Source organism: Podarcis raffonei, chromosome 6, assembly GCF_027172205.1.
Source record: "Podarcis raffonei isolate rPodRaf1 chromosome 6, rPodRaf1.pri, whole genome shotgun sequence".
Taxonomy (NCBI): domain Eukaryota; kingdom Metazoa; phylum Chordata; class Lepidosauria; order Squamata; family Lacertidae; genus Podarcis; species Podarcis raffonei.
This window is the reverse complement of record NC_070607.1, coordinates 60,787,101-60,810,127: the sequence shown is the minus strand read 5'-3', so window position 1 is coordinate 60,810,127 and position 23,027 is coordinate 60,787,101. Positions and strand designations below refer to the sequence as shown.

Here is a 23,027-nt window from a genome sequence, read left to right as displayed (position 1 = left end):
AGAATGCTTGGCCAGGTGCTGTAAAGGAGAACTTTGAAACTGCTATGTGGTGATAGCTGTATCAACCCAAGCTACACTGCACAATCAGTTTGGGAGTAGAAAAGCTAGTGATAATACTTAGTGTCTTTTATTCAACATTTCAATTTATTTGCACACATTCTAAAATAAACAACTTTTCTTTCCTATAAATATTTAATCAATTTGAATAAATAAAGATGCACAATTTAGATTCTAAAAGCACTGTAAAAAAAATACCTTCATGAATGTAACAAGTTTAATTCAGTACATTTGAAGCACTGCAGTTTTCACTCTAATTGATTTTAATGGGAGAGTTATTTTATTTAACTTTTTCCTACGGAAATTAAGGTGTCTCAAAAGTGTTCCTTGCTTTTTCGGCTAAGCATACAGAACTTTTGTTTGCCTATGATGATTTTTTTTAAAGAATATTTTCTATTAGGCACATATTACTGTTGTTTACACTTTTGAAAATCCTGTAAGGAAATAAAGGCAGCTTTTAAAATTCTGCATGAGAAAGGCTTGAGGAAGTCAAAAGGTTGGTAATTTTTAATAGCTACACTTGCCCCCTCCATTTCATGAGATGAACAAGATTCTAGAAAACAAATGGCAACATTTCACATTTCCTACACAGAACCCATTACATCTTTACAAGGTTTGAAGAAATAATAATGCACCTTGCCAGGGTAGATACACAATCAGTTCTGCTTGGCTCTGTATTTGATTAAGGCACTTAAAGAGACATTCTTCAAGGGAAGCTGGAACCCAGTTCTATGCAAAAGTAAGAGCAAATGATGAGAGTTTTGTTGGGGCCCAGTACTGCTTCATGCTTCAAATAGCTGAATAACCTGGATGGCCAGTTCTTAATGAAAATTGCTTTGACTTTTCACATAGTCCTTCCCTCAATTCTCATTTCCAGTTATAAAAATTAGAACTGTTAGGAATTAATGATCAACTGGAAGGGTGCTGGATTACAGGTTTACTGAAGAAACCTTGTTCAATTGAGAACCTTTGGCTTCCAATCCAGATTTTGATACCAACTTGTCAAATTGAGCAGAACTAGAAGGAGCTTCGGGTACTCTGTGAAAAATAAAATAAAATATTTAAAATTAATACCTATGTTCCAAACATTACACCATTTTGTTTTGTTTTCCTGTCAGGAAGGAAAAAAGCAACACACAAATACATCTACATTCCACTTCATGTTATTCAAATTTTAAAAGTAATGTAAGTAACTTTCACACTGAAGCAGTAGCCATGCTGTTGCTTCTTGGGCAGGAAAATCAATTTCAGAAGTTGCAGAAGCAGAAGTACTGCACAGATTGTTAGCAACTGCAGGATATTAGAAGTAAAGCAGATAAAGTGAATTAGGATTACATAAGCACAACAGATATAAGGGTAGGAGACACATAGCCTAAGTATAGAAAAAATAGTGATTCCTAATAGATTCCTCTTAGAGAGCTTGCCCTTCTCTCCACTGCGGTTGTTATTGCCTCTGAATCAAACAAAACTCTTGCCTTTGACAAAACAATCAGCATGCTTTGGTATCAAATCTAAATTCCACAAAAGACTTAAAAGACATGTAACCTACCTGGGACAGAAATTATTGCACTGGATATTCATAATGAGTAAATAATTACTGAATTAATCCATGGAAACAGCTTAATTAGTGCTCACAAACTATGGGAAAATATATGCATGGTATCAAAACAGTAAAATCATGCATACAAAGCTACAACAAAAATGGACAGCCCTAGATAAAAAAATAGAAAGAAAAGCCATGCAAGAGAAATGTGCAGAATAAGTTATTGTTGCAAATTGTTGGTTTAGATTACAACACTGGCCTAGATTCTTCTAGGGGGAAAACAAAACAAAACATCACTACCTTTAGAAAGAACTGTTCAACAAATCAATTTTCTTACTGTGTCTGAAAGCAAAAACCACAGACTGCGATACACATTTGTAAAAGAGAGAATAATGTTTTATAACTTTATTTAATAGTAGATTTCAAGATTTTCAGGGAAAGAATAGTCATTGTGAAGTCAGCATTGGCATAGACAGCTGATGTAAACTGAGAAATACCATTTCTGTCACATCAGAACACCAATGCTGGAAATGGGATAAAATACTGACTAGCCGTTCTAGAATAATTACTGTGCTTTAGTTAGCTTTTATCTGTGCTAGAAGATTAGTGCAACTGTTCAACAAAAAATGTGCAAGCCCTTTCTGAACACTAAGCACATGTATGCGGAAAGTGTGAGCAAAGTAGAAGTCAAGAAGCATACGGAAGCTCACTCAGCAACCAAGAAGGCTACAGAGAACCAGGGACAGCTTCTCTTGGGCTGACTCACCCAGTTTTCACGGAAGATCGGTATTTCCAAAATACAGCAACTAGAGCAAGCACAACTAAAACAGCCACGAGACATCCTTGAAGGGAAAAAAGAGAAAGATAGACCGTAGTACCAATTAATAAGACAAAGTAGTTGTTTTTCTGTTGAGGAAAAGCAATAGTATCAATAGAAGTCACAAGACAAGTTGTTACCTTGCAATACTCAATGGACATTAAAGCCACTCAGGTGTTACTGGGCAAAGTCTCTAGACAAATACCTTCAGCAGTGAGTCCACTGTACATCTGAAGTTACCCCCTTTTGGGGCAGATGTGCAGTTGTCCTCAGAGACTGATTGCAGCTACGAGTCATTCTGCCCCTAACAGATGTCAACTCTGCAGACTGAGAGGCCCTAATGACAATCAAAGAGCAACTCTCCAACCCAAGCAGTGTGTGCAGCTGAAGCAGAGTCACCAGGTTGCCCCCAAGATTGAGGGGGCCCAGCATGTGTGTGATGTCACACGTATCGCCTGTCATGCATGTGCAGCGGAGGAGACCAAGCACTCTGAAGGAGCTGGCCATTAGCCCTGCGATGTGTCTCACATACACAGCCACCTCAACACTAGGCCCCCTGGAGTTGGCATGCTTGAGCTCAAGACACCCTTACTTCTGAGGATTTTTTTAAAAGCCCCAGTCACACCCAGGTGCAAGAACATTAAAAGTCATAGCATGGGGGAAGTCTGTGCTGAATTTAGAGACAGCTATGTACATTACAGGAGCAAAGATAGGGGAGGAAGCAGAGCTAGCCTCACCAAATAAACAAACAGACAAAGTATATCCGTCTGTACCCTAAGAATATTTGATAAAGAATCATTTTTCCCCTCCAAGTCTTTAACATTTAAACCACAAATTTGAGAAAAAAGTTAGTGAAATGCACAAGGCATTAAAATACAATAGCAGCAATTGTACACTGAAGTAACTTGCTCTGTAATTACCTACCAATAACAATTGCTGTGATGTTTTTAGATTCTAGAATAGAAGAAAATTAAAAGTGTGAGCTAAAATTTGAAGCAATTTAATTCTGACAGATTGTGGCTCTCTCTCTCTGCTTTATGTATTAATATTTTATTGAAGGAATTCCAGTTATAAAGAAATAAAGTAATACAGACAAAAAAAGGAAAGGTGAGATAAGAAAAAAAAGAATAAATATGTGTCAAAAGAATCAATATACAAAGTTGCAATGTAATGTACTCCCATACATACTTATATAAATAAGATATGTTATAATCCTAATAAATATGTGGATATTAATGCTACATTCTGTATAAACTCAGTTCAAATGTTGTCATTTTTTTCCAAACAAAGTCTATGTCTATAAGCAGTCCATTCATAAGTCACGAGTGTTGTCATATTGTCAATCCATTGATTGAAAGGAATCTTATCTTTATTCTTCCAATTCATCAGTCTCTTGGCCACTATTCGGGCAAATAGAATCCATTTTCATTGTCTGGTTGTTAATTTCCATATAGGTATATAGTTCAAAAGAATAGGTATATAGTTCAAAAGAATATTCTTTGCTAAAAGCTTTCGCTTTTTCTGCATAGTCATAGTTATACAGTCCAGCACTTCCTCCCAAAGCATAGTGCGTATACAACACTGTACAAACTTATGTTTCAAGTAGGCATTGTCCTTGCCGTATCTCCAGCATAGAGCTTTACCTGTGTCATATCCAGGAGGCGTCTCTGGATTGTGTGTCGGTCCTATACAAAAGAGGGGGTTGTTATTATTATATTTATTTATATGCCACCTTTTTTCCAGACAGGGAATCAAGACAGCTTACAGATAAAATGGAAACAGCTTTAAAAAATCATGTAAAAACAATTAAACACCAATATTGTGTGTGTGACCTATTAAAAATACAGATAATTACAATAAAAAGCCTCACCAGTTCATAAAAGTAGTATAGGAAATTTTAAATTAAAGCAAAGAAAACTGTAAAGCTTATAAATTTGCTGTCACTACAACTTTTCAGCTGTACCTGTATTGTCTCCAGGAGGCACTGTCTCTGGATCTGCTCCTATAAAAAAAGAGGGGGTTGTTATTTTTATATTTATTTATATCATGCCTTTTCCCAGACAGGGAGTAAAGGCAGCTTAAAGATAAAATGAAAATGACTAAAAAAGTCATGTAAAAACAATTAAACACTGGGGAGGGGGAGAGAGAGAGACCAACTTATTAAAATACATATAATTACAATAAAAAACATCACAGCACCAGCCCAACCAGTTCTGCTTTGGAATTAATGAAAAGCAGTTTAGAAAATTTTAAAATAAAGCAAAGTAAACTGGAAAGCTTTGCCTGGATTTTCTATACAATAAAAGAGATGTCTTTGTACAAAGAAAAACATTCCATAAGTTATACAATTTGCAGAAACCCAGACAGAGCTAAAGGACTCTCTAGCATCTAAAAAGCCCCACAAAGAACTAAAGTGGAAAGGGAAAAACCCTCAGAGCAGTTACTCCTCAAAATTTCTGAGTGATTTTTCCATGGGAAAAGCCAGCATTAAAAAAAGTATTTCAGACACTAGTGGATTTGGGAGTTGACCAAACTGACCAAGCAGTCAGAAGGTATCTGAGATACCCAAGAAGCATTAGATAATAGGATAATATTTAAGATACAGTGGTGAGAAAGGATGGTGTAGTTCTCTTGCTCTTTTCTTCCTTTTTAGTTTCTTTTATGTTATTTCTTGTAGATTAATTTCTCTCAATAAAACTTTGTACCAAAACAAAAACAAAAAAATAAGGAGCATATGTACTATTGATAAAATTTACATCTATTGACACAACAGAACAAATGTTCTCCCTTCCATTTTACCACAAGACAGGTTCTCACAATTTCTGTACATTAGCTTTCCCACTGACATTTTCTCATTTCTGTTTCCCCTTCTATCCTTTTTTATTAAGAGTTTTCCACATAAAATACAATAAAAGCTGAACTAATCTAAAGAAGATAAATAGGAGAGAAGCAAGAATAACCAAAATAAGAAGATAATGAATAATAAAGCAAAGTAGCAGAAGAAAAGAAATACCAGGTCCTCTATCACAATTATACCTTAACCTTTATTCCACACACAGAAGTGAACCCTCCCAGCTCTCACGTGGGTGGGACTTTCTTCCTCTTCCCGCAGCCTCCCACCCTGGGAGATCCTCTCCTCTGCCCCTTAAGCAGGCCCCTTCATCTTCCATCCATCACCTTCCTGTGTGTATCTTCATCAATCCAAGATAGGAAACTTCAAAAAGCGTATAGCTAGATAGATAAACTTAGCAGAGAGAAAACAAGAATTAAAGATAATAGAGAAGCGAGCTAAGAAGAAAAATAAAGAAAAAGATGGTCTTCCAATTCCTTTCATTTGATTCCAATTCCTTTCTCACACAGACAGAATTCAGTTTTGTTTTCGCAGCAAACACAACATGTGCAAGATGGAGATTTACAGGCAGGTATAAACTGAAGGTTCAGAGTTTATCTTATCAGTTGTATTCTTTCGAAGTCAAGTAATTCCTTTAAGCTAGCTAGCTTGCATTTATTTATTTATTTATATATATATATATATATATATATATATATATATATATATATATATATTTATATATATATTTATATTTATATTTATTTTCTAGCCTGTTAACCAGTGCTTTTTGGGTCCCCAACAACCTGCCAGCTCTCTGGGTACTAATTAGCTAGCAGATCATGCTATCTTTGAACTTTAACCACCTAGTTTGCCTTAACCTAAATGCAAACTCAGATGGTTGAGTGCCTATTGAACTGCAGCCAGAATATCAACTGTGGAACAATGAGGAGATTTGCATGCTTGGGAAAAGAAAACCTAAAGAGGCAACCCCTTCAAAACATAGACTAATGAAGAAAGAGCAGACCAAACAGCGGTTGAACAGAGTGACAGCTGGAAAAGAAAAACAGAACAAGGGAAATGGAATGCACTGACTGGGGTAAATAGCTTGCTAAATTCTGAATAGGCACAGTTCAGAAGGAAGGCCACACACCACAACATTCTGTTGCAGGTTCTTCTTATGGTGTGTAATTCCAGTATCTCAAAACTACTGCACTACCATGTCTCCTCATGATATTCTTCTAATAAAATTAATCCTCTCTCTGCTAACTTATCTCTGTAAATATTGACAAGAGTCCATTTCCTCCACTCTGGTTCTATCCATAAACTCAATTCTTGCTCACTCCCCACTTCTTAAAATGCATCCACCAGTAACAGTGAAAAGCAAGTGCTTACCATTTCCAGGGCCTGGGTTGTCATCTCCTCCTCCTCCTCCTCCTCCAGGCGTTCCTGCTGTGGCATAAAGAGACTGATATCAACTTTCAAGTGCTGACCGCTCTGCATTAATGCCTTCTTTCAAAATTAGCCCATATAGGGTGCCATATGGTCTCGGGACACCAAGTCCTCTTTGGAATCAGCTTTAAAATTAAAATAATTTTAAATAAATAAATAAATCAGATGTTACTTATATTTTCATTTCTTAATAAGCCACCTTTCTTTTTCAGTGTCTGATATTATCTGCATTTTTCTCTAATACTATATTGTACTTGTCCATCACGAGGCTGGCAACTGAGAGCACATAGCTAGTCAAGGATGACCTTCTTCTTCTTTGGTGATCACTCACAGCCGAGTAAGATTGTCTTCCATAAACACAGTCTTAACAATGAGTTTGTAAGTGACTGTGGAGGCCAATTCTGGATCCACACATCTTTCCACAGTGGGGACATAGGTTTCTGGATGGGAGTTGATCATGGTGAAGGTTTGCTAAAGGTGCCTTCCTCTTAGCACATTTCTCTCTTTCGTCCTGAGGTCAAGTGCCTTCAAAGTCCTTTTCCAACAGCCGTAGGTAAAGGCTGTTCTCCAATTTCAGCGCTTGCAGGCCAGTGTTTCCCAGTTGTCAGTGTTTATACTACATTTTTTTAGATTTGTCTTGAGAGAGTCTTGACCACTGGCATTGCGCATTCAATTTTTAAGTTCTGAATAGAATAGTTGCTTTGGAAGACGATAGTCAGGCATCCACACAACATGACCAGTCCAACAAAGTTGATGCTGAAGAATCATTGCTTCGACACTGGTGATCTTTGCTTCTTCCAGTACACTGACATTTGTTTGCCTGTCTTCCCAAGTGATGTGTAAAATTTTCCGGAAACACAGTGGATGGAATCTTTTGAGGAGTTGGAGATGGTGTTTATAAGTGGTCCATGTTTCACAAGCATGCAGTAAAGTTGGAAGTACAATAATTTTTTTAACAAGAATTTTGGTTTCCCTCAGAATGTCCCAGTCCTCAAACACTGAGCACTTGAATCAGGAGAAAGCTGCACTCGCAGAGATCAGGTGATGCTAGATTTCAGCATCAATGTTGGCCCTTGTGGAAAGATAACTGCCCAGGTAGGAGAAGTGATCGACACTTTCCAACGTTACACCATTGAGTTGGATTTGTGGTGCTGCAGAGGGGTTGTTTTGTGCTTGTTGGTGCAGCACTTTGGTTTTTTGGATGTTGAGCAACAGGCCGAGCTTTTCATAAGCTCCTGTGAAGACATTTAGGATGGTTTGGAGGTCATCCTCTGAGTGTGCACACACTACGTTGTCATCAGCATGCTGAAGCCCTATGACGGAAGTTACAGTAACCTAACTCTTTGCTTTCAGCCTACTCAGATTAAAAAGCTTTCCATCTATTTGATATAAGATTTCTACTTTGCTGGGGAGTTTCCCTTCAAGGATGACCATTACTGCTTCCGCCACTAGCAGGGAGGGTGCAGGAGATGGGCCAGAATGAAAGAGAGAAATGTTTGAGGAGGCTGGTGGAGTGAACAAAGCCAGCAAGTGGCCCAAAGAAGAAATCACTGCCATGCCCACATTGCTGCCACCACCAAAAGAAGGAAGACTGCACTTCAAAACTGCAGGCTTTCTTTTGTGGGTCAATATGGCAGGGGGTGGGGATGAAGGAGAAAACTCCTTCTGCCCCTTGGTCTTCCTGCCCCCTGGTGGCAGACGGCCCCACCAGGAACAACGAGTGAGTCACTGGCCAGGCAGGTGGAGCAGGTGGTGAAAGGGCAAAATCACTAACCAATTCCATGAGCTGTTACTGGAGGAGGAGGAGTGAGGTCCACCAGATGCAGTAATCCCCTCTCCTCACTCCTCCCCCTTCTTGGTAAGTGGCTGTGACCCAAGAAGTCAGGAAAACAACAGAACCCCATCCATGCTGCCACCTAGAGGTTTAATTATGAAATCTTATATATCCTATTAGTGTATATGGGGTAAAATAATCCTGACTTCGATTTGAGATATTAAAGTCATTTGTTTTCCAGGGTGGATAAAAATCAATGATTTTTCTTTAAAAAATGGATTTTAAAAAATAAAATATTTTGGAGGATAAATCTTTCTAAAGATAGTTTTCTATTTAAGTAACATTACAGTCCAAAGGCTATTCATCAGGAAATAAGGATTTGTTTTTAATTATGTAGCATGAGGCTTTATATGTAATGTTTAAATTTTTTGGTAAATGAATTCCATTAATCCATTCACAATGCCATGCTCTTCCAGAGGTTTCTGTAAGATTATTTGGGGCAGTTTTTCTAATGAGAATATATTATCACAGGTGCTTGTTTCTGCAGTTCTCAAAAGTGTGAATTTGTGTCTGCAGAGATAACATGCCTTTTCTTCATAGGAAAAATGTTATAAAATGAACATACAGAGTTGAGTAAAAACCTTGTTCTTTTGCACATTTATATACACGCAATCAACCTGTTACCTTTTAAATGCTAAGTTCCAAGAGGTTCAATGAGTACATTGTTTGGAATGGAATAGATCTGCACAAGTAGCTAAGTGTGAAACAGTACAAATGAAAGTGCAACCTTGTGAGCAGAATACTCCACAAGTCCCGAGGTGTAATAATTGTGCAAGTCAGTTGCATGTCTGTGCAACTCAGACTTCAGGCAAGTGCTGAAGGCACTTTAGGGCTGGCAACCTCTTCTCAATCCCACTGGGTTCCAACAACTGCACTAACACTTAACTGTACAGAATAGGCACCTGAATGTAGAAGCAAATCCAAAGGGGTGGTGGTGGTGGAAATAGTAACTGGATCTGTAAGTCCTTGGCGAGACCTTGAAGTGCTTGCCAGTCAACTAATAAAGAGTTCACTGGTTCCCAGCCCTTCTTCCCACGGCTCGCCTGACATTGTCCAAACGATAAAGTCTCTAACCACATCAGTTAACAAACATTGGTACATACGCCATAATGTTATTGTTTTAGTTAAAGTGTTTAAATTGCTATTAAGGAAATGTTATTTTTTATTTTTCTCCTTCCAATGAAGTACAGCAGAAAAGTCCAAATAGAAACAGCTAACTTATTAAACCTCACAATAATTTTATAATTATCTATCTATGTATTTCTAATAGTATAACCAAATCAGTAATTTTTGATATAATGGTAAAAACTACTCTGAAAATTTATTATTCCAAAAATGAAACCTTCATCTGGTTGTAAATATTAAGATTATACCAGCAAGAATGAGTCTTTCTGTAAAAAAAGAAGAAGAAGATTTAAATCAAGTCTTACTGACTGGTGATTTAAATCAAATCCACCCTGCTTTTTATTAACTCATCTGTGCTAGAAGTTGTTTTTTGGGGACCTCCATCTGGATGGATGGTGGCAACATTGGTGGCAGAAAACAGAGGGGGCAAAGAAATAAGTATGTTCTGCAGTAAAGTGCAACACAATAGCTCTGACATTTATTTATTGAATTTATACTCTATGCTTCCTCCCAAGGAACCCAATTAGGTGTAGTAAGATACTTACCCTTAAAGCATTTTGGAAAAAGAGGAATCCATGCATGGTCAGGCCCGCATGTACAGGTGCTACTCCCCACCATAACGTATCCTGGATTACATTCAAAATCTGCACGATCTCCATATGTGTAAAAACGCTGAGGCTTTGTTGTCACTCTTCCATTTTCTATTTCAGGTTCACGGCAACGGACCACTGATAAGAGAAGAGCAATATTTAGAAATCTACCTGTTAATTAAACCATGGCTGATTAAACTCTGCACAAGGACTTAACTATGGTTTATCTACTGCAAATAAACTACAGTCTGATGTTATTAGCATATAAACTTCAGTTTGTTGCAATTGTAGATTGGCATTAGAGGTGTGCGGCCAGCACCTTTTTATTTAACTGTGGCTTGTTTGTCCATCCCACCTCAGACACTCACCAAGTTGCAAAGGCAAGAAAGAAGAGCAGCGGGAAAACTAAGCAAACTTCAGAAAAACAAGCAAAGGATTGCTTATTTGTCTGTGGGAGAATTTAAACTTTACTTGTGGTTTGTTAGGAGAAGCTGCCACTGGTTTGGAGAGGCTGCCTTACTGCAGTAGCTCCTCTAACAAACTGGGTCTCTACCAGATGCTGTGCTTGTATAGGTCTCTTGGTTGCATTTTCTTTAAGGTGTTATTCCCACATGTGGGCATGAACCATTAAGAGGTGGTTTGGAAGTAAATTCTTACCACACCGTTTTGGGGGTTTGGGGGAATAAGCTGCTTAGGAGAAATTGGAGGTGGGCACACAAAAACTGATTCAATTCCTGCTGGCTTAAATTAATTAACCGAACCATTTAAGCATACAAGCTCAATTAAATTGAATTATTTATTCTACAAGTCTGTAAACCACTTCAGAGATAGGAACTATCAAAGTTATGTACAAGGAGATAAAATCAGATAAGATACAAAAGACTAACCTCTAGAAACAATAACATCATTCCAGCAAGTATAAAATTAAAATAGGCTGAGCTGGACTTCAGGAGAAGCTTTCTGGAAATTGCTAAGAACTATTTAAAACCCTATACAATTTTTGGATCAGGTTTCCCAATGCCTCAGATTTTGATGTTAAATGGTGTGGATCTACCGTATTTTTCGCCCTATAGGGCGCACTTTTTCCCCTCCAAAAATGAAGGGGAAATGTGTGTGCATCCTATGGGGCGAATGCAGGCTTTCGCTGAAGCCTGGAGAGCGAGAGGGGTGCGCACCGACCCCTCTCGCTCTCCAGGCTTCAGGAGAGCCCCACCGCCAGCCCCACAAGCTCGGGGGACAGTGGGAGGCGCAGCGCGCCTTTCCTGCTGTCCCCCGACTTGGTTAGAAGGCTGGGGGGGGGGAGAAGCCTGCTCCTCCCCATCGCCAACCCCGCAAACTCGGGGGACAGCGGGAGGTGCAGTGCACCTTTCCTGCTGTCCCCCAACTTGGTTAGAAGGCTGGCGGGGGGGGAGAAGCCTGCTCCTCCCCATCGCCAGCCCCGCAAACTCGGGGGACAGCGGGAGGCGCAGCGCGCCTTTCCTGCTGTCCCCCGACTTGGATAGAAGGCTGGCGGAGGGCTTTCCCCTCCTCCAGCCCCGCAAGCTCCCAGAGCGATGCCAAAGCTACACGCAGCTTCGGCATGGCTCTGGGTCCCGTTCTGGAGGCTGGGGAAGCCCCTCCTCCAACCCCGCAAGCTCCCAGAGCGATGCCTAAGCTGCACGCAGCTTCGGCATCGCTCTGGGTCCCGTTCTGGGGGCTGGGGGAGGGGAAAGCTCCGCTTTCCCCGCCCCCAGCCCCACAAGCTCCCAGAGCGATGCCAAAGCTGCATGCAGCTTCGGCATCGCTCTGGGTCCTGTTCTGGGGGCTGGCGTCGGGGGAAGCCTGAGCTTCCCCCGCCCCAGCCCCGCGCCTGGGGGGGAAATAATTTGTTTTCCTTTATTTCACCCCCCAAAATCTAGGTGCGTCCTACAGGGCGAAAAATACGGTACTTAGTACATTCAGAACCTGCCTTCCTAGATCTGCTTAGTTACAGAAAGATGACTGCATCATCTGCCCTCAGACAGTCTGCTGAAGTTATTTCACTAAGGTATTCGTGACCCACTGAATATTTTTCTTAAACAACTACCACATCTATGCAGGCTATTCCTAATGAGGCTGATATATGGCATATAGTATTATGCCAGTATACTATTGGTAAAGTTAGGTCATTATACACTGATTACTTCATCTGAATGCAAGATTTGTTTAGTATAGATACTGCACAGAGAGCCCTTGGCATGTAGAAAGCCAAACCAAGTCCAAATGAAATTAATCAAATAAATTGCTCACAACTAAATCTAATTTCCTTTGTTCTCAATGGGACACAATAGTGGTTATTTTGATTGGATTAGAGGCCAGGGATGTCCAACCAATAGATCCCCAGCTGATCCTGGTAGATCACAAGATCCTTATGTACAAAAAGTTATGGGGGGGAAAGCTACAAAAAACTATGTGCAATCCTCCCCCAAAAAGCTCAGCAACTCTGGGCACTTCCCTCCAAAAAAATGCTCAACAATTCTGGGCAACCCACCCACCCCATGCACGCTCCTCCCTCCCTCCTCCTCCCTCCAACTGCCAGTTTTTTTATACTGGGAGTAGATCACAGTCTCTTGGGAGTTGGATATGCCTGGATAAACTTTCAAACTGACTCAGATTACAACAAGCAACTCATCGAGGGGGCAATACTATTGCATCTCCTACAATGAATAATTTGCAGTCCCACTGAATATCTCACAGGTTGAACAGCAGCAATACAGTGCTTAGCAGACTGCAAAGTTAGCTCCTTCTAACAAGAATTCCATTCACCAGCCATTGCACACAAATTACATGAACATAGTACATCAAAAATACTAAACATAATCTCCATCACCTTTACATTTAGGCGGAGATGGGCTCCACTCTCCACGAGTACCATCTGCAGAAGCTGAACATGTACTAATCGGGCTTCCAATAAGGGAGAAACCTTGTCTACAAGTGTATGTCACTGATGAGCCATAATGAAACTCTTCAAAAGGTCGACCACTGTGTGAGCCAAAGGGAATGTTTTCAGGGGGGTAACATCGGATTACTGGGAATCAAAAGAAACATTAACAGTTCAGGAGGACTACAATTGCAAAAGCATCTCTGTTAGGAGTGTATTTGGACTAAAGTTATTTTCACTTAAATGATGCTCCACTTTATGAAGTAATCTTTTGATAATTCAAGGCCTGATCATCCATTTTAACTGTCACCCAAACACTGAACCAAAGTGGACTGCTGTGAAGGTATTGCAACCTCCTCAAAAGCAAACTGGATCTTCTGTGAAGCAAGCTGGACTTGAAACTTCACAGAGGGAGCTGTCAAAGCCCCAGAGCAAGGAATGCTCAGTGGGGTGTGTGTGTGTGTGTGTGTGTGTGTGTGTGTGAGTATATTCAGCATGATCAGAAAGCATCCTGAACTCTGAATATTGGTTGAGGACACTTACACTTCTGCAATAAACAGAGTCACACAATAGCACATTGAGTTTATATTAAATTAAATTCAAATTAACAATTCATCTTACGATGGCAAAATGGAGGTCCTGTATGCCACTCCAATTTGTCGCCTACAAGCACACATCGAAGAGTCTTTTCGCCTATCAATCTGTACCTAAAGGGAAAGAGAAGTCTTTTATTTTAGTGAATTGGGCATTTAAATACAGTATACTTGGTTTATTTAGATTATTTATATCCCATCCTACAGAGTCACCACTCTGCTAGCTGACAGAAACGGAAAAAAATAAAACCAACCACCACCAGTTCAAAAGCAGTTAGAAACAACACAGCAGCAAGAATATAATAAAAGTAGGATTGAAGCCAGTTCAAACAACACTGAATGACACCTGGTAAAGCGGTCTTCACTTGCTGCTAAAACAATGTGAAAATGAGACCAGGGGAAACTTCCTGGGGAGAGGATTCTATAGGTGGGGCAGTGCAACTGAAAAAGCCCTTTCTCTGGGTGCTGTCAGTCTAGGTTGAGACAAGCTACCTATTTAATTTAATTCCAGATACAGTGGTACCTCAGGTTACAAACTTAATTCATTCCGGAGGTCCGTTCTGAACCTGAAACCGTTCTTAACCTGAGGCACACTTTTGCTAATGGGGCCTCCCGCTGCTGCCGGTGCACAATTTTTGTTCTCATCCTGAGGCAAAGTTTATAACCCGAGGTACTACTTCTGGGTTAGTGGATTTTGTAACCCGAAGAGTTTGTAACCCGAGGTACCACTGTACAGGAATTATCTCTTTGTTAAAGAGTGCCCATAAAAAGTCACACCAACATAAAAACGCCAGTTGCTTGGACATAGTGCCTTTGTAAGCAGCAACCTAGGCTTTCAAATTTCATCATAGTGGACTTCCTCAATTCAAGGTGAAGTACTTGAAATACAATTCAGGTATCTAATCCAGGACTGACATTCAGCTATGATGGGGTGTGTGACCTCAAAAACAAAGGGGAGCAGTAAAGGCAGGAATTCATGATCTTCCCAACAGATCTTATTTCATTTAAAATGTCATAACACCCCACTCGAGTTTATAATGATTTAGAAAATTGTTTTGCCAAAGCGATTGTAGATAAAATGCATGATTATCACACCATATCATAGGGGGCAGAGCTATGGTTGAGAAAGTATGGAACACATGAACTCTGCAAAATATTATTATGTTTATTTTGCTGGAGAGAAGGGGAAGTTAGGGGGGCATCTGAAAACCTTCAAGTGTGGTCTAATATCATTATTCTGTCATATTTATTTTAATTTTAGAGAAATGCACAGAGAACCGTGGACTTGCTTGAAGCAGCAGTGCACTTAATTAAGGGCTGCAAGGAGTAAAAGGAGTCAGGGAAAGAACTGGGGGTTTCATCAGTGAGTGGAAACACATCCAGATGCCAGCATTGAAAGACAGTTCTACACACTGAGAAATAACCAAATGAAAGACCTGAATACACATTTCTCAGAAGCCAGAGCTTGCCACTGTTCAGTTACTAAACCAACCAGAAATGGTAGACCTGTTCTCTGGTGCTGCTAAGTTGTTTATTAATTTATTTGGAGTATTTACTCCCCACCTCACCCTTTCCCTGGACACCCATAATTATAATTATAACACAGACTAAACAAGAATGTCAAAAATCTAGCCTAATATTTTAACAATTAATATGTATCTGTCATGAGCCTCTCCCAGAAGTTCTAAACAAAGCCAAGTAGGTACAAAAGGCAACCTACAACTCACCCCTCATTACAGCCTAGAGTTATTTCATCACCTAGCCGCATATCGCTTGATTTTACTATTCTGCCATTCTCTAAATTTATAGTAGGACATCGACTTCCTAACAGGAAAATCAAAACAAGCATTAGCACATGTAGCCTTGATTTCTTTAAAAAGAAAATAAAAAGGGTACACTACAGACACCAAGGCCACTTCCAGGTGACCTGTTTGTTTGGCGAGAGGTTATACGGCATTGTGTCCAAAAAAATTATCTTAGTATCTCCAGCGCAATTCCCCATCACATTCTTTACTGCAAAATGTCCAGATTTTTTTATTTTAAAAAAATCAGATTTGATGCACAAGAGAACCAAATACATGTCAACTGTGCTACCTGAATTTGTTGGTATTTAATTGACTCCCTCCTGCAATATAGACACAGTCTGAAAGTGTTCTTGAAAATACTATATTCACTAAAGGATAATTCAATATCCAGTTTTACTGGTGGTTCACAATAATGTCATTTTTAGGGATGGAAGCAGAAGTTAGTGTTCTTTCTTTTCTCCTTCATGAGTTGAAAGCAGTTGAGAGACCATTTCTTGCTTCATGTACACTTATCTCTTTGTTACCTCTGGCATTTAGATGTCCAAAGTTTTTGGACTGCTACTGCTGACACTATCCAGTATCAAAAAGACGATAGCTGAGATAATGAAAAACTCTATTTTGTTTACTACAATGTTGTAATATTTCCTCCAAACATGCTATTGCACTCTTCTTGTTTCTTAAAAGCACCGTATGTCTACAGACCCAAGAGAATTCACCACTTAAGTCCATCATTAGGAGGAGTGATGTTCAGAATATTACATCTCCTCAATTTAAGTCTCCAATGTTCTATAAAAGAAAAGCCTCCTTTATTATTATTAGTCTCTGGGTCTCTTCCAGTCCTCAAACAAGATATTTGATCTAAGATAGAAGTTCAACAGTTTTAGATATTCAGCTAATTAAGTGAAACTTACCTTGACAAAACCTAGGATTTTCTATTGACCATTTTGAAGTGTCAAGACATGTAAGAAAAAGTGTGTCTCCAGGAATAGACTCATAACCTGCAATGCAACAGTAGGGCAAAACAGTCCCAGCAGGATAACTGTCTTTCGGATCCCCGCTCCTTAGGGTAGCATTGGCTACATGTGGATGGGTGCAATCACTTGGAAATAAAAATTCAGAGGAAGTTCTGAAGCTATAGGAGAGAAGGCAAGGTTCATTGGAGTGTAGTAGATAATTCGTAAATCTCTATGACATTTTCCTCTACTGGGATCTATAGGACCATGTTCCAATAGACTCTGGGAGTTCATTTGCAGAGCACAGCTGGAACAAGATGGGCAGCAGTAAGACTTATAGAGTAATCATAACTGTGTCTCTTCAGATGTAAGCTGAATTTTAAGGGGCTTGTTCACAGATAATTGAGGCTCAGATGGGAGCCTTATCTACCACCTGCTACACACATGGAAAATAAGTGGTTGCCTTTTCACCTAAACAAACTTGTGAGAACCACATGGGTGGCACACCTGCTACCCCCATCTAATGACTAACAGGAGACAGAGGGAGAAAGATACAAACAACACCAGCAACTGAAGGATTGTCTCCTTCCCCATGATGGAGCCATTACTTTGAGAAAACAAAATTTTTTTCCCCTTCCAGTAGCACCTTAAAGACCAACTAAGTTAGTTCTTGGTATGAGTTTTCGTGTGCATGCACACTTCTTCAGATACACACGAAAGCTCATACCAAGAACTAACTTAGTTGGTCTTTAAGGTGCTACTGGAAGGAAAAAAAATTTTTGTTTTGACTATGGCAGACCAACACGGCTACCTTTCTGTACTTTGAGAAAGAATCTGTGTGGGAGAAACTATGGTTAAAGGTCTTATGAAGCGCAATAGAAAGAGGATGCTTAGCCTTGGAAGATGGAAGATTGAAGAGGAGACGTTAAGGCTGTTTCCAAATATCTGAAGTGCTGTCACAGCCGAGGGCGGAGCAGAATAAGAACAAACACGTGGGTAAGAGAGCAAACTTCAGGTAAACATAGACAGGCTCCTAGTTCCCTCCTGCCCTGGACGCGGGAACTGCCTTCGCCATCCCCGAGGAAGCCTTGCTTCGCCCTCAGACATGATCCGTCACTGGAGGGAGGCGGGGCGCCTCCCATTTGAGAGAAGAACCGACGGGCATCCCGAAGCCCCCCCCCCTCACCTTGAACTCTGGACAGCGAGGAAAACAGCGGCAGCAGCGCTAACGGAAACCGCCCCCCGCCAGGAAGAGGCGCCATCGCACGAAAGAGAGAGCCCGGAGTCAGAGAAAGAGAAAGCGCCGCCGCAGCTCCCTCCGCAGCTGAAAAGCAAAGCGACGGAGCGGGCCCAGGAAACGACTCGACGGGAAGGGAGAGGCGGCGGCGCGCTTTTCCGGCCAAGGGGCGTGAGCAGCGGCGTCAGCTCGGCCGAGAGGAAGGCGGGGGGGGGGGCCACAAGAGGAACCACCTCCGCCGTTATCGGTTGCCGATATTAGCTAACGCCCCAAGGCTGCCGCGCGCGTGCTGGTTGGAGGTTGCGGGCAAGAGCGCGCTCGGGATTGGCGGGTGAAAAATGTGGGCGAAACCATAACAGGGGGAAAGGCGCCCTGTCGTTTAGGTTAAAAGCCGCGGTGTGGGTTTGCCTTCTGGACCCCTGAGGAGAAGAGATAACGGGCTCCGCGCATGACAGCCCAAGCTGGGGTGTGTCCAGCTCCTCCTGGTGTTGGGACTGGGGGACCTCGAGGGTGCCGACTTCATTCCCACAGAAAAAGACCCTTTATTCTGCTCTCAGAACGGTTTAACAACCCATCCCACTTCCTAAGATAATAAATAAACCCTATTATTTTCCTCACCGTGACCCTACACACTGTAAAAGAGAAACTCCCCACCGGTGTAGAAATCATATATCAAACAGATGGAAAGCTCAAAGCAAAGTAGGCTCAAAGCATGTAGAGATGACCTCCAAACCATCCTAAATATCTTAACAGAAGCTTATGGAAAACCTGGCCTATTGCTCAACATCCAAAAAAACAAAGTGCTGTGCCAACAAGCAAGCACAAAACAACTCCCCCCCCCCCCGCCCACAGCGCCACAAATCCAAATTAATGATGTTGGCAAATATCAATAATTTTTCCTACCGAGGCAGTTATCTTTCAACAACGGCCAACAGTGATACCGAAACCCAGCATTGCCTGAGGTCTGTGAGTGCAGCTTTCTCTCGATTAAGGACTCAGACATTCACAGCAAGCAAAATGCTTGTTTACAAAGCTATTGTACTACCAACTTTACTGCATGCTTGTGAAACATGGACCACTTATAAATGACATCTCCACCTCCTTGAAAGATTCCATCCACGGTGTTTCCAGAAAATTTTACGTATCACTTGGGAAGACAGGCGAACAAATGTCAGTATACAGGAAGAAGCAAAGATCACCAGTGTCAAAGTAATGATTCTTCAACATCAGCTTCGTTGGACTGGTCATGTCGTTCAGAGATGCTTATCAACCTTTTCAACTCTGGCTCCGGCCTGGTGGAACGCCCTGCCTCATGAGACCAGGGCCCTGCAGGATCTGATTTCTTTCCGCAGGGCCTGTAAGACAGGGTTGTTCCGCCTGGCCTTTGGCTTGGAGCCAATTTGATTCCCTCCCTCTCTTTCTTTTTTCTTTTCCTTCTCCTCCTGCGATGAGGCTACATTTTAATATTTTAATGTTCCATTATTTTAATGTTGTATTTTATTTTTGTTTTTAAGTTGTAATCATTCATCTTGTTTTTATTATTGCTTGTAAGCCGCTCTGAGCCCGGCCTTGGCTGGGGAGGGCGGGGTATAAATAAAAAATTATTAGTATTATTATTATCGTTTTCCAAAGCAACTACTGTTCCCAAATTAAGAATGGTAAGATAATGTCAGTGGACAACAAAAGTAGTTTAGACACTCTCAATGCAAATTAGCACTGGGAGAGAAATAAGAGCCCCCGAAGTCTCAACACCCTTACCAACTACATATCCCATGACTGTTTGATGTATTATTTGTTGGCATCCATCTGCCTTAGTGGTGAAGTCAAACTGTTGGAAGGTTGCAGCGCCTGCCTAGACTGTAGAGTATGATGCAGTAGAGACATGTTTTGTTGTAGCTGGGGCAGATGAAGGTGATAGGATACTGCTTTAAGTGTACAGTACAGATAGGAATTAAGTGAACAACACAACATTGGGCATCTAGTATCAATACCAAATAGGCCAAGAATTACTGCCGTTTCAATGCAGCAGGTATGCCAAGGTTTTGCAGTTCTCCTGTACTCTTCATTAGTTTAGCTTGGAAGAGGATTGGGCAGTGCTGACTGCCACCATCCATCCACCAGCACTATCTCTGCAAACACATACACACAAGTTCTGCTGTTGTCTGCACCCATCTGTCTTGAGAGACAATGGCATGTGCCTCCAGGGATGAAGTCAAACAGCGGTGTTAGCAGCACCGGTGACCTCCCTGGGGTGCAAGCTTCTACGGCCTAGACAGCAAGACCCCTTTCTCAGCCTCACTGATGTGGCCCAAAGGAAGGCAGGGCACCAATTGGGCTGCAGCAGCTGCTGAAAGGAGCCATCCAACTATCTTAGGGACTACACTCCAGATGTGTAGTTACAAATGGCCTTTTCTTCCTAAAGACATTCTACAATGCAGGGGAGGTTTAGCATCAGAGACTTCCTTCTCCCAGATGGGCTACCTTCCCTTCTACAGCAGGTGCAGAAACTGCCTTATTGATCACTGGATCCACTACTGATCTTGTCCAGTCAATCTGCCAGAACCTGTCTTTGCATGCAAGACAAATCCCTAACACACTGAGGGTTTGAGACTCATCAGCTACCCTCACCTGGTATAGCCATCCAGCTAAATCCATTTCCTAGATTGTGGATGTTGTCACATGCTGATACCTTCCAGGAGCCACAGGTGAGAGCTAAATGAAGAGTGGGGACCAAAGGTGGACAAATACCTCAGAAGGTGCACAACATGTCCCCCACCACAGGTATCAACACTCCCATAACACCCCATACACCCCACAAAAGTTCAAGCATGTACAAATTACCCCAATCCTCTACCGCCCTGCCTTGGCCCCTAGAGTAATTACAGTACAGCCTCTCCCTCCCAATATTAATCTTGAAGAGGGTCACGCTCCACGGTCCACTTCCTGGTGTAAGTAATCCACACCAAGGCGATCAAAGCCGTCTCTCTCCTATGACCAGGCTTGTAACCTGATTGAAATAGATCTGGGTAACTCTTCCAGAAATTCCTGGAGACAAGATGCCACCACACCTGTGATATTAGAAACTGGCCAATAATTATCCAATACAAGGACGGCCTTTTCAATAGAGGTCTTTTAACTGTCTCCCTTAGGCATGTTAGAACTTTGTTGTAAGGCGGCACTGACCATTCCCTTCACCCACCCAGCAAGTTCGCCCATTGGACTTTTTGATGAGCCAGAAAGAGCAAGGATCTAGTACACACGTGGTGGCTCTCACATTTCCAAGGATTCTGTCCACATCTTTGGGCTGTACAAATTGAAATGTATCCAGTTTCAGCAAGTCTGAACTCCACCAAGTAGTGATCTGACCATGACAATGTAGCTATAGAAAATTCCTCCACTCTAAGATCACCATCATCCAATCCTTCACAGAAAACCAAATCCAGAGTGCGCCCAGATGCATGAGTAGGGCCAGAAATTATTTGGGACAGACTCATGTATCTGACAGGGGGGCCTCAGCATGAATGTTAAAAGTCCACCAGTACAAGCTTGGAGGAGACCAGCACAAACCCCAAGACCTCCTTGGGGCTTTAGCAACAGAATCCCTATTTTGTCCCAGTCACCCATCTTCAGATACAGAAATTCAAACCCAACAAACTGGGAGAAAGGGCACCTGGTCAGGGGAGATGCAATCATGATGGACCACTGCAGCTCTGCCTCCTCACCGCACTGATCTTGCCTCCTGCTGTACAGATAATTCTAGTGGCCAAAGCTGAGAGGTTACTCACCCGCCAGTTCATCCAACCAGGTCTCTGTAATACAACCCAGGTCAGTATGCTCATCCCAGATCAAGTCTGGGATGGCTGTTGTTTTGCCATTCATGCACCTGGCATTGATCAGCAATACTTGAGCTATTGGGCCCATTTGAGATACTGAGAACACACACTTCTGTTCAATGCACCATCTCGTGAGGCTTTGCATAAGATAAAAGAGTACACAGAATGCCTGGCTAGGTGCTCTAATGGAGAAGTTAAGTACCTGCCTACAAACATCTATCTTCACTGCATCATGCTTCTATGCATCATGCATAGCCAGAAAGCGATTGGAAACAGCTATGTGGCATTAGCTGTATCAACCCAAACTGCAGTGTATAATCAGCTGCTTTGATCACATGGGAGTAGAAAAACTAGTGATAATACTTAGTGGCTTTTATTCAACATTTCAATTTATTTGCACACATTCTAAGATAAACAACATTTCTTCTCTATAATATTTAATCAATTTAAATAAATAAATATGAACAATTTAGATTCTAAAAACAGTGTATAACAAACAAAATACCTTCATGGATATAGCAAGCTTTAATTCAAACCATATGAAGCACTGCACTTTTCACTCTAACTGATTTTAATGGGAGAGTTATTTTACTTAACTTGTTCCCACTGAAATTAAGGTGTTGAAAAAGTGTTCTTGATTTTTTTGGTTAAGGATGCAGAACTTTTGTTTGCCTTTGACTCATATATATATATCAATCACATATAATTAGGCATATATTACTGTTGTTTACACTTTTGAAAATCCTGTAAGTAAATCAAGGCAGCTTTTAGAATTCTGCATTAGAAAGGCAGGAGAAAGTCAAAAGGTTGGTAAATTTTAACAGCTACACGTGCTCCCTCCGTTTCGTGAGATGGACAAGATTCTAGGAAACAAATTGTAATATTTCACATTTCCTACACAGAACCCATTACATCTTTCCATGGTTTGAAGGAAGAATAATGCACCTTGCCAGGGTAAATATACAATCAGTTCTGCTTGGCTCTGTATTTGATTGCGTCACTTAAGAGACATTCTTCAAGGGAAGTTGGAACCCAGTTCTATGCAAAAGAAAGAGCAAATGGAGAGAGTTTTGTTGGGGCCCAGTACTGCTTCATGCTTCAAGTAGCTGGATAGCCTGGATGGCCAGTTTTTAATGCAAATTGCTTTGGCTTTCCACATAGTTCTTCCTTCAATTCTCATTTCCAGTTGTAGAGTAACAGTTCCAAATGAGAACTGTTAGGAAATAACAATCAGCTGGAAGGGTGCTGGAGCACAGCTTTACTGCAGAAGGCTACTCCAACTGGGAACCTTTGGGTTCCAATTCTGATGCGTCAAATTCAGCAGGGCCAGCAGGAGCTTCAGGTTCTCTGTAAAAATAAAATAAAATATTTAAAATTAACACCTATATTTTGGCCATTACATCATTTTGTTTATTTTTCCTGTCAGGAAGGAGAAAAGCAACACACAAATACATCTGCA

The 23,027-nt window shown here is 41.2% G+C and overlaps 2 protein-coding genes across 3 annotated transcripts in view; both read right to left on the bottom strand.

Annotated features, from left to right (window-relative positions):
* Positions 1–260: 260 nt before the first annotated feature.
* LOC128416149 (membrane cofactor protein-like) lies at positions 261–17,977 on the bottom strand. The gene is made up of 12 exons (XM_053393441.1): positions 17,685–17,977; positions 16,457–16,677; positions 15,468–15,564; positions 13,769–13,854; positions 13,097–13,294; positions 10,204–10,386; positions 6,643–6,699; positions 4,381–4,419; positions 4,061–4,102; positions 3,342–3,371; positions 2,367–2,442; positions 261–1,095 (listed from the first exon to the last, which is right to left on the bottom strand). The coding sequence occupies exons 3-12, from the start codon at positions 15,506–15,508 to the stop codon at positions 987–989; spliced, it is 861 nt and encodes a 286-aa protein (XP_053249416.1). The 5' UTR covers positions 15,509–15,564; positions 16,457–16,677; positions 17,685–17,977; the 3' UTR covers positions 261–986.
* A 4,322-nt stretch (positions 17,978–22,299) lies between these two features.
* The window catches only part of LOC128416145 (membrane cofactor protein-like), a 34,331-nt gene continuing 33,603 nt past the window's right edge, over positions 22,300–23,027 (bottom strand). For both annotated transcript variants that reach the window (XM_053393423.1, XM_053393427.1), the window contains one exon: positions 22,300–22,915. In XM_053393423.1, the coding sequence (XP_053249398.1) occupies positions 22,840–22,915 (76 nt within the window). In that variant the 3' untranslated portion in view covers positions 22,300–22,839. The remainder of the gene's footprint in view (positions 22,916–23,027) is intronic.

What these genes read in the sequence shown, in the direction of transcription:
- LOC128416149 (XM_053393441.1), bottom strand. Translation starts at nt 15,508, where the DNA reads ATGCGGCTAGGTGATGAAATAACTCTAGGCTGTAATGAGGG. An exon ending in CAACCCAGGCCCTGGAAATG is followed by an intron (nt 4,420 to 6,642) that starts GTAAGCACTTGC and finishes CTTTTTTTATAG; the next exon opens with GAGCAGATCCAGAGACAGTG. An exon ending in GCCTCCTGGATATGACACAG is followed by an intron (nt 3,372 to 4,060) that starts GTAAAGCTCTAT and finishes CTTCTATTCTAG; the next exon opens with AATCTAAAAACATCACAGCA.